This window comes from Leptonotus elevatus, chromosome 7 (genome assembly GCF_054856555.1).
Source record: "Leptonotus elevatus isolate MCC_2025b chromosome 7, RoL_Lele_1.0, whole genome shotgun sequence".
NCBI lineage: Eukaryota > Metazoa > Chordata > Actinopteri > Syngnathiformes > Syngnathidae > Leptonotus > Leptonotus elevatus.
Window position 1 is genome coordinate 7,102,404 of NC_141245.1, and position 12,403 is coordinate 7,114,806.

The 12,403-nt window shown below is 40.6% G+C and overlaps 1 protein-coding gene across 1 annotated transcript; it reads right to left on the reverse strand.

The window, feature by feature from the left end:
* Positions 1-7,225: 7,225 nt before the first annotated feature.
* On the reverse strand, positions 7,226-12,004 carry LOC147170692 (homeobox protein otx5-like). Its single transcript, XM_086081081.1, has 3 exons — positions 11,272-12,004; positions 10,416-10,567; positions 7,226-9,274 (listed from the first exon to the last, which is right to left on the reverse strand). The coding sequence occupies exons 1-3, from the start codon at positions 11,369-11,371 to the stop codon at positions 8,636-8,638; spliced, it is 891 nt and encodes a 296-aa protein (XP_085937207.1). The 5' UTR covers positions 11,372-12,004; the 3' UTR covers positions 7,226-8,635.
* Positions 12,005-12,403: the final 399 nt, after the last annotated feature.

The window sequence follows — 12,403 nt, forward strand, 5'->3', positions numbered from 1 at the left end:
AGGGGAAAAAAAAGACATTTGGTTGACAATAATATTCTTTCTTGCCTGGCACTAAGTTACAACACGGATCCGCCAAGTGATTTAGTTCATAAAAGCGGCCCTGTGGTAATCCGACTAACAGATGGAACAGAGATGGGTGAACAACATATGAACTTAAAAATGCACTATAGGCCTGTAGCCTGGCCTTTTACATTACATTCACCTTTCTTTCATCCTGTGCCACACTGATTTCTTTGGGTGTTTTTTCTTTATGGTTTTGCCCAGCAAAAGACACAAATAATGGTGGTTACTATAGCATAGTACGCACGTGCGTTTTGGGGGTGTTCATCAGTCCTGAACTCGAAAGCATCCCTGATTTGAATAGAATGTCGAATGTGAGCGATGAAGTAAATGTACAGAGAGAAAGTAAAATATGCAAAACTCTTCCTCTGAAGTATTATAAAGACCAGGAAAACAATATAACAGCTGTATGAGGGATGCTAAATAATATACTGTATAGTTGTTTGGCTCAGTGTCCACTAAACTGCAAGTTGCTTTCATCAACTGTTGAATATCTGTCCGATGCCCTGTTGTGGAGGTTACGTTCTTTCATAGTTACCCGGCTGCTACTATGGACTAGACTAGGGAGAGGAGGGAAAACTGTTGTGGCATGCGCCTCCACAGCTCCCTCTAACGACCAGTTCAAGTAACAACCACAGTCAAAACTGTAGCAGTGAACTTCAATTTCCTTTATTGATCAAAAGTTCAGATATTGATTATTTGGTTTACATTTGCTATGCAATACCTTATCTTTAAGATAAATAGTGTTTTGTTTGGTTTTGGTTGTATTTTAGTTGTCATATTTTCCATCTGTCTACCTTTGTCCATGTCTCATCAAGTCTTATCATATCCACCTGTGCTTGTCATCCCGGTGACGGTCCCTTGTGTCATCCAATCAGCTCCCTCAGCCACGTTTGATTGTCCAGGTGTGTATTTAGTAACTTTTTTTCTTCCATTCCTCATTGGTTTATTGTCCCGTCTTGTCGCTGGCATGTCCTTGTCATCTCGTGTTTTCTTATAAATGTATTTGCAGTTTTGCTAAGTACTTTGAATCTTGTTTTGGACTTTTGTTTAGAACAAATCAATACAATATTAAATGATGCGTCTAGTCTCATATAGACATAACAAAAGCTATACCAATGCATGCATGACTACAAATTCAGTACATATTTGTAATCGGGTGACCAAACGCAGCGGTTGTTGTGTTGTTTGTTAGCAGCATGCAAGACTTTAATAGCCTTTGAGTCACACAGATGAAACAAACATGTTGACTTGTTTTTGCATTGTGTCTGTGCTGGCATGAGGACATGTACGCATGCGTGTGTGCCTATGAGAGTGAGAGTGCATGATTGTCATAGTTGCTAACCCAATGGAGGTATCCTCTCACCCCTCACCCATCCCATCAGTTTGTGATTGGTCGATGGCTCCAGCTCTGAGGATTAATGCATGTATCCCCACTTTTTTGTCCCGTTCCCCTCTTTCCTTATTCTATTCCTCCCACTCGTTTCCCCCCATCACATGATCCGTTACATCACGGGATTGAGGTCAAAACTGGATTAGGGCGAGCGACGCAAGCGAGAGAGGCAACGCTGGAATTACTGAAAGTGAGGGAGGAAATGCGTGTGTGTATTAAGAGGTGAACGTCGTTCAGATGGCCCACAGATGAAGAGAAAGAGATGATGAGGAGACAAAGAGAGAAGGGCGCATTGGAAGGCAAAGTGGAACGTGGAGGGAGGGGGGTGGACGGGGGGTGAGGACAGAGGTTTACTCTAAAAGGGGGCTTGAACATGAACACATGCAAAGGTCATGTCTGACGCTGTAATTGCAGCAAAGTGTCCATTTGGACAAAACAGAGCTCGACTGGTAAAGCGAGTAAAAGCGGCCAAACTTCTTAAAACAGTCCAATAATGTTGTAACACACAATACAGTTGAACCTCCAAGGCCTAACAGCAGAGGCAAAAGTACTCACACTCTGTAATGAAGTATGTTCAGATACCTGTGTGTGTGTGTATAAATGGGGGGGGGGTCTCTCCTAAGTACTAATTAAATTCCTTTATGTAGCCTACAGTAAGTAAAAGTAAAAACAAAAACTTAAATGTGCTGTAGTACAAAATGAAAAAGTACAAGTAAATGATCACCTCACTAAGTCATATTCAATACAAATTTTGATAACTTGGCACGGGGGGGGGGGCATTTTTCTCTCATTAACTTGCATAATAGTGCTCATATTGAGAGGACAAAAAAAGACCACAGGACACAACTTTGAATTTTATCAGGATGAACAGGACCGACCCATGTGAGCAAAACAAAACATGACCAATACGTTTTGCTAAATTGGGTCATGAAAACAACAACAACAAAATCTTGGTTGTGTATTTTCAGGTAAGACTGAAAGTCAACACAAGCTCATATTACTTACACAAAACAACATACAGTGTTTGCCATGAATCATTCTTGTGACAATATATCTTGACAATTGATGGAAAATATATTGCGTTAGCACATAATTAAAATTTATTAAATAACATATATCATTTGATTATTTTGAGGAAAAGAGTTTACATAGCAAAAATTGGAAAATTAAAATTGCAGAGTTAAATGAATGGGACATCGGCCCTTCCATCGGTACTTAATTTTAAATTGCACATTTCCCCTATTTTCCTCAAAAATTGTCAAACGATATATGTTAGTTTCACACATTTCAACCGATGTACATATTCATTAAATCCTTTTTAAAAAATTTATTTTTATTTTATCAGTACACTATTTACGTCTTCTTAACATCATGGTGTCATTAGTGGAGGTTGGAAAAAATGCAACAAGTCTACATGTATTTTTGGGGGGTAAAAAGTAGATAGTAAAAAGCACAGATGTCTGTTTTCAGATGTAGGAGAAGTCCTCAGAACAACAAATAGTCAAGTAAAATACCGATACAAATGTTGACTTGAGATACGAGTGGTTTGATTTACAAGTTTTTCATGATACGAGCCATCACTTGACAGTTTTTCTTTTTTATTATCTTGAGATAACTTGACATCAAGTGCTTCAGATACTTCACAACATCCTGCCACCATCACTTCACATTGGCTTCCTTGCAGTGGCAGGACAATTCCATTTGGTGGCAGTAATCTGCCATTAAACTGGTTAGCCAACTATTAATTACAGACACCACAGAAGATGAACAAGGGAGAGCAATGCATCAGGTACAGTCGTATTTTCTGCTCACATTTTCTGTGTTTTGGGTTATGTGGCAAACAAATATACTGTTGAGTGCAAAAAGCCGACTCAGTCTCGTGCACGCCTCCTTAGCGAGTTGGACTTGGAGTCGTAGCATTTTGCAAACATCTTTATACCAATTTTCAGGTTAGTGATTTATCAGCACATTATTATGCTTGTTTATTTAGCATAGCCTGTCGCAGTATAGACATTTTTTAGATCTTAGTTTTCACTGCTGGTGTCAACCACAGCCAGACCACACACACACCCCTCCCCCCTCGCAAGCCCAACAGTCCTCTAGGCAACGCCCCCTTACAGCACCGTTTTCAAATATTAGTGAGGGGTGAAGCAACACTCTGATTGGAAGGTGAGTTACACTTTAAAAAAAAAATGGTGCCAGCAGGTACTAGTTGGCCACAAGGATAACATGAGTAGCCCACAGGTCTGTTCTGAAAATAGCACAGCAACGATGGGACACTGTGACTTACTAAGAATTCAAACTGAAAAAGAATGTTAACATTTATTTATTTATTAAAACTTAACATTGTAGGCCTACACATTTTTCCTATAAATAGTCTATGTTTTGTTTAGAAATAATATGTTTTATGGGGGGGAAATTATTGTTTTTTTATTTGCCCAATAATAAATACCGTGATACCGCAATATTTTTGCTCACGGTTATTTTACGTTCAGAAATTAATCTCGGCTACAGTATGTCACTGGGAGATCAATGGGACCTATATCATCATAATACTGAGAATATCTTAATCCTGCTGATTAATTGAGATTTGTCCAGAGAAAGTTGGTCATAGCGATGAAGCGATGAGTGCGATGACAAGGAATTGCGAGAGAAGGATGGGAAGGAAGGGGCGGAGGAAGAGGTAGACGGTAATCCTGTCTAATTCACTTAGGGTTGCGCTGAGGGAGCAGGACACTAAGAGGATTTGGGACATTCTCAAAATTAGATCAGCAAAAATAACAAACTGCAAGGAGAGGTGGAGCAGAGGGCTTGAGGGGGCACACTGCGAGAGAGAGGTGGCATGAACCAACTGAAGGAAGTGGGCATGAAGGAGACAACATGCGCCATGTTTGTGTAAAAAAAAGAATGTGAAGAAGAAGATGACATTTTTAGAAAGGTGAAAAAAAAACAAGAAGGTTCGACTTTGGATTTCCAGATGAAGACACAAAATAACAAAATCAAGGAAATCATACAAACAAAACCAAATGACCTTTGTGGGTGGCCATCTATGTACAGAGGTCAATCAGTGCCATAATCCAAGTGGTTTGGGGCAACACATTAATCTGAACTCTGACTTTTTCTATTAGTGATATTAACAAGGTGTTAAATTGTAATCTGCAGCAAAGCCCTGAGCAGACATGTATGCTGAGGGTGACAGTCGCTGGTTGATCCATTCATAGTGTAATGCTGATCCTGTTAGCACTGCTAGCTGCAGATCATTCAAACCTACTTACAATGCTGTAGGTGTGATTTAGCAGCATTACTGCACGATTACAAATCTTCTCTCATGACTTATGGTTTTGATTATGGTTAGCAAAGTCACATACAGGAATTAAAGTGACACTCAGCGTTTTACATGGCTGTCATTAAATGGCATTTCAATCGCAGTAATGTGGTCGGTGTGGTAACGAAATGTCTACTTTGAGCTTTGCTCATCTATATTTCAAACTATTGATTTGTTGTTCATATTACAACACAAAAGTACATTTTAAGTACGATATGCGTACTTCATTGTAAGATCATTGATATTTTATATTCATGTGTGTCTAGTGATTAACATGTATATGGATGAGTGCTCAGCCTCATGCTTGGCGCGTGCATGTTTGTCGGCATCGGGATTACAAATCGATTAAGATGAAATTGGACTGCAGGAGGGAGAAAATGGCGGGAGTGGAGCGGGGGGGGGAGGAGGGAGGCGGGGATGATAGTGAGGCCGGTCAGCTCTTTCAGCCTGTGGCATGATTACAGTGGGCCGTCAGAGCAGACTGGCCGCCAGCTTGTTTCTAGAGGATTAGAGCTCGCAAAGAAATGAATCATATTTCTAAGTCCAGAGTGTATCTGTGTCTGTGTCTCTGCACTGCTCTGTCCATATGCTGCCACTGGGGGATTACAGAAGTGGACCCTCGGCATCTATCTATCTATCTATCTATCTATCTATCTATCTATCTATCTATCTATCTATCTATCTATCTATCTATCTATCTATCTATCTATCTATCTATCTGTCTGTCTGTCTGTCTGTCTGTCTGTCTGTCTGTCTGTCTGTCTGTCTGTCTGTCTGTCTGTCTGGAATTTCAAAGTAGTAAAACTTGGTTAAGCGTGCTTGAGCACGGTACAGATTGGTCAGTGCAGACCTGACAGAGGTGGGCATTCCATCAATATTCACAATCGTTTTGTTGGCGATTAACGAATGACGGGAAACTTTGAAAAATAGACAGAACCGGACTAAGCATTGTCAGAAGTGCGGTTTCGTCCGTCAATATAATCATCAATTATCAGGTTAGTACCAACGGACATTTTCAGTCAGTCAATGACGGACGGCAGTTTCGCTTACGAATGACGCCCACATCATTGACACACCACAGAGTACTTCCATTTCTTTCCTGGGACTGCGGCCGAGCCACACTTATTCTCGTGCAGTAAACAAGTAAATATACATTTACCAGGTGTGCTACCTTCGTCTCACGCCATTCTCCAAGCCTTCTCTCTTCTGGTAAAGTCCTTGTTATTACTACGTTTATGCAAGCATCAGTTTGGTGCTCAGTTTGTTTCTTTTATGTCAGGCACGTTGTTAGACATCTAAGTGGTCCGTCATTGCACCATTTACGTCAGGCAGGTTATTGAACACCTAGAGGGCCCTAAAAAGAGTAAGTAGTCCATTGGCTGTTACAACCATGTGCACATAAAAATAGGGTGACCATATTTTCATTGCCAAAAAAAAGAGGCCCAGCCTTGAAATACTTAAATGATACTCAAAATGTACTCAAAGATGGCTTACATTCAAACTATTTTTATGTATTCTATACTTGTATATGTTAATTATTGCCTGCTTTGTGACTGTATAGTTAAAATCAACTGAGAATAAATAATGTTTATATAGATAAATTAAATCAAGAGGTGAAATAAACCTTCAAGATTATTATTTTTTTCAACATTCTTGATTGTGTTTATACCAACACTGTTTAAACGGAGTTGGTAGAGAACTCTATATTCTTGACCTTTTATGAAATTTGAAATGATCATCTGGATTTAGTTTGTGTTGGCATCTTATACATGCATTGGACTTTTTTGTTTAAATAAATTCGTTTATGGAGACCTCTATCCTTATCATTTATGAGTTCGGGTTGGCCCAATCGCAGGCCCAACGGCTTTGGGAGGCTGAAAAAGGGGACCTTCAAAGCAGCACATACCGTCCACTTGTTATACAAAGTGCCCCCCGCCCCGGGCCTATACTAAGAGCCTATGAGCCGTCTATATCTACTATAATCTGTACGTGCGGCGCCTATAGTATATAGAGCAGTCTGCTCGCGAGATGCGAGTGGTTAAGATGGCCGCGCTGTTGCGTCAGCCGTTTGCACGGGTGCGTGTATGTGCTACGAGCTTGCGTGTATGTGCTACGAGCTCTCTACCTGTCGCGGTAACATGGAGCTGTTCAAAATGAAACTGGACACTTTCATAAATTTATAAAACAGTGGCTGTCCAAAAACATGCCTCCCTTCTTCAATATTACTGACAGACCACCAAAAATGACTGCGAGCAGCAAATGCTCAGCACAACATATACCTTTTTATTTATTTTTTATTGTTTTTAATCACAGCAGGACTTGAACTTTTCCCCTTTAGTTCTGAAGTGCATCTTACAAATATGCTATTGCTGCACCTGCTGTATATGTTATAGAAATGGTGTGATCGTGCAGCAGCAGCATGCTGGAAGAAGAGCCCAAGCCAGACAAAGTTTACACAAGGTTATTTAATATTTCAGAAACATGAAAGCTATACAGCATGGTAGTGATGCAGACTGGTCAAACAAACACAAGAGACAAATGAAATATACAAAATAATCAGAATCCTTCATATCAGAAAAATAAAGCAGAGATGAATTATGCAAAAGACAAAAGTAGAGTAAATTAGATTAAGAAGCGTTAACAGCATTTTTCCTATTACTGCTACTTTTATCAGATAAAACCCTGAGTTGGAAAAAAAAAGCAGATACCAGAAAAAAAGAAAGAGGAAAGAAAAAAAAAACAAAGTAAAAAGTTGGCAGTTTTCTAAGATTTAAGAACAAGATGCCGTTACATGGAGTGCATACATGAGACGTGGTTGCATTTCCAGGATTAAATATGTACAAAAAGACAACAAAAATATCGTAGTAATGGCCGTGCCATCTAAAGAAATAATATCATTGATATTGATCACAGTAGTTACACTGATAATATCAACTTCAAAACAAATTCCAACGATCTTTACTTTTACTTTGACAATCCACAAATGTTGAAAGAAACAACAATATTAAAGTCTAATACAAAAAAAGATACATGAAATACATATACTATTAATACCCAACACGTTTTTACACGTTGGATTGACATTTTGAGAGAGAGACACCAAACTCTCTGTGCTAAGGGCGGGCAGGTGCAGTCCTTTTCCCTGGTGCAATCATTTTGCCCATCAGATGTCTCACAAAAATAGAACAATACAGTCATTTATAGATTACAGCAGAAGTGCTTCAATCCTGCCAACTTCCTGCGAAAAGGAGCCGAGGGAGATATTCGCTGAGTGCCAATTGCCACAATGTGGCCATTGTTGCCCAAGAGTTGATCCTATTAACGAACAATGCACGAGCCATTCCCCTAATGATTACAAGCATGCTCAAAGGCAACAAGTTTGTACTGCAGTCACTTCAAGGACTCCGTCAACCCTCTTGACTTGGATCGCACACAGGCTGAAAAGGGTCAGCATCAAACAAGGCTACTGGGGAATCGGCAGCTTTATTGATCGGCACCTCTTAATGGTTCCCATTGGGAAAGCGGGTGATGGAAAGCAGCCTTAATTGGAGAAATGAATGCTGGTAAATACAAGACACATCTTGAGGGGGGAGGGGGGGGGGGGGATAAACATGGCAATTCCATTACAATTCCATTTTTCTTTCTTTGAAGAAACTTTTTTTGACACATTTAAAATGACAGGCCGAATTTTGAATTTTGGATGGTTCGAATTGAGCGCAGGATCAACAGAAAAAAGAGAAATGAGTCCAATCCAAATTTCTTTGCTCAACTTGTCAAATCAACAATAGCAATTTGGTCAATTCAACCAACTCTGAATCAGATTCCAAATTTCTTCCCAAGCCCTCACTTGATGCTATTTACAAGACCTGGAACTTCCAGGAGCTTTGGTCTTTGTAGTCCAGACAGTCTGTGGCATTGAAATTGAGCTTCCAGGCACCTTGGTCCTTGTAGTCCAGGCAGTCGACAGCTCCGAAGCCAAGCGAAGCGGCCGTGTAGCCTTGGGAGGAGAGCGAGGCGGGGGACTGGCTGAGGTGCCCGCCCATAGAGGAGGCGGTGATGGGGCTCAGGGCACCTCCTGTGCCCGACAGCTGCGGGTGCATGGGTGACAAATAGGAGCTGCAGTCCAGGCCGGTGAAGTAGGAGGAGGAACCGGCGTAGCCCTGGCTGTAGGCCGGGGCCTGGGTGTAGGCCATGGGGTAGGCGCTGGTACGCTGCATGCAGGGGGTAGTGGAGGCGGACAGGGGGTCTGGCAGCGGCGAGATGGAGGCCGGGCTCCAAATGGACACTGTGGCGCTGGCAGAGCTGGGATTGGGGGCGATAGCGGTTCCCGGGGGAGGCGGCGGCGGACTGTAGGGACCGTTGGCCGGGTTGGCGCTGGCCTCTGCGTTGGTTTCCCGAATTGGGGAGGCCTTCTTTTTAGGAGGCCGTGGTTTGGACTGGCCTGTGCTCTGCTGCTGCTGTTGGCGGCATTTGGCACGGCGGTTCTTGAACCATACCTGATGGCAAGGTCACATGACATTTCATTTTAGGAAAATGGAAGAGTTTGTTTGTCTATATATATATATATATATATATATATATATATATATATATATATATATATATATATATATATATATATAAAATGTTAATGACCACACAAACACACACATTAGGCCTTTTCACTTAGGGCTGTTGCTAGGGGTTTAGCTATTAATAGCTGTTTTTTTAGTTATTTTGAGGGAACAATACATTTACACCATTATTTAAGATCTACACTTTTCATTGTGTAAAGCAGTAGTAGGGAACCCTGGTCCTCGAGAGCCACTGTCCTGCCTGTTTTCCACGTCTCCCTCCACCAACACACCTGATTCATGAACAAGATCGTTCATGAATCTTGCTGATTTGCTGATCATTTGAGTCAGCTGTGTTGGAGGAGGGAGACGTGGAAAACAGACAGGACAGTGGCTCTTGAGGACCAGGGTTCCATATCCCTGGTATAAAGTGTGATTTCTTCAGTGTTACCCCATCAAAAGATACAAATAAATCTCTGCAGAAATGTGAGGATTGTTCAGAACTCACTTTTTTATTTTATTTTATATTTAATCTACATTATATCTACACATGGGCAACATGGTGGGTGAGTTAGCACATCAAAGCATGCTCTCCTACCACGTTCCAAAAACATGTTAGTTAGGTTAATTGGGGACAATAAATTCTTCTCTATAGGTGTGAATGTGATTATTAATGTTTGTTTGACAATAAGTGCCCCACACTGCCCCCATAATTTAGCTTCCCTGCCTCTTCCCAAGTTCCAGATGGGATATCCTCCAGCTCTGTAGAAAATGAATTGATGGATGATGCTGTTTTATTTGTTTTGTTTTGTTTTAATGTACACTATTATTAATATTATTTTGTGAGTTTCTGTTCCTCATGGATAAAAAAATATATAATATATATATATATATAATTAATTTATAAATTATTTAATACTATATTTAATTTATATAATTATAAATTAAAATATAATATAAATATATTATATAATTTAATTTTAATTTAATATAATGCATAATTTATTGTTTATTACAGTAATAATATAAATATAAACAACTACAGCCTGTTCAAAAAGTGTCCATAATTATTTAGCATCGTTACCTGTACTCTGGACTCGGGCAAGTTGATCTTGAGGGCCACCTCCTCCCTCATGAAGATGTCTGGGTAGCGTGTTTTGGCAAAAAGAGCCTCCAGGATGTCCAGCTGTGCGCGTGTAAAGGTGGTGCGTTCACGACGTTGCTTACGTGGGGTGTCTGCGCCGTGGAAATAAATCAACACCAACATTACTTTGAGAATTATAACGACCGTCATCGAATCACTGTTTACTTCATCATCATCATCATCATCATCATCATCATCATCATTATTATTATTATTATTATTATTATTATTATTATTATTTCTGTTTACGTTCCGCTCTTTTTTGTTTCTTATTTAGTACTCGACATAAATAACACATATAATTTGAACTACATTGAACTAAATTAACGGCGTGATTGAGTTTTTTAACGAATAAAATGTGTAAGCCATGGGAAAAAAATCGTCTGCAGTCTGCATTTAAAAATGTATTAAAGGCCAACCTTGGCATCCAATACACCTTCTGTCATCTCTTCATCTAGATGACAGATGTTACAAAGCATGGCTGCATGGCACAAAACCAAATACAAAGACAGTCCCTTATCAAATATAGGTTACGTGTTAAGTGCAACAGATTGCGGATAGTTTTAATGTTAAGTCTTGTGTGAGAACAAACGGCCTTCTATTCACACACTTTTCTGCATTGTTTTTTTGACTCTATAATCCGCTAAATTTATAGGTCAAGTGAACACATGTTCCTGGATGCGGAATAACAGCAAAGAATCACACGTTTCTCTCATGTGCTTTTTTAGCTTTTTTTTAGCATTTTATTTTTTCACGTCGACAATGTTAAAATTAAGAGTAATCAAGCTGTACTTACTGGGGTATCCAATGGCGGTGGTGTGCAGCAGATCCATGCCCGGGCCGGACAGAGTTAACCCGTTCACGGCGTAATGGGGTTGCTTAATGTAGGACATCATGCCTCCTGTGGGATTTAAAACACTCCCCCGTTCACTTGTTCCTCTTCTCTCACAACACGGGCCTCCTCCTCCAATAGTTTGTCTGCAGGCTCTCTCTCTCTCTCTCTCTCTCTCTCTCTCTCTCTCTCTCTCTCTCTCTCTCTCTCTCTCTCTCTCTCTCTCTCTCTCTCTCTCTCTCTCTCTCTCTCTCTCTCTCTGTTTTATGAGTCTTTCCTATTTCTCCTCTTTTCCACTGTGTCCCTTAACGGTATGCTCTCATGTGCTAATGCACCTGTTGCGCGACACCTGCAAAAGTGACAGCTTTACGCGCAACCCGTTTGAATAGTTTACTTACGCCTGGTCGCGGTTAAGAGCGACCTAAAAAACAAAATCCAAAAGCGAGCCACTCACTAACAAGACGCAATAAAGTAATTGCGAGGTTTTTTGTCCAGTCCAAGTCGCGTGCGTATGCGATGCGCACGGATGTGTCCAGCCAGAAAATACCACAAGATGAAGTTCCAAGAGTGCGCGTCTGTGCGCTCTGGTGAATGTTGAGAAGTGGAGTTGGGTTCCAGTTGGTCCCTCACTTCAGGCTGCAGGTTGGAGAAGATGCGCTTGGAAGCAGAGTGGACAAGTGAGGCGAGAGAAGAAGTGGTTGGCTAATTAGAACTTACCCAAGTAGACTCCCACATTCCCCCCTCCCTCCATTACCTCTCTCTCTCTCTCTCTCTCTCTCTCTCTCTCTCTCTCTCTCTCTCTCTCTCTCTCTCTCTCTCTCTCTCTCTCTCTCTCTCTCTCTCTCTCTCTCTCTCTCTCTCTCTCTCTCTCCGCACGTACAATATGTATGTGTTTCTTATAGAGAAATTATGTTAGCTAACGAATTTTATAAACACGCATACACCTTTTTTGTCTATATTGAGGATGAACGAATTCTATTTCGAAATAGGTTGGATTTTTACACACAAAAAACTACGTTATAAATGGCACTGATAATTGTTCCTCGTTTCATGAGCTACAATCATAAACAATTCGAAGTTGTAAATTCTTAAATTC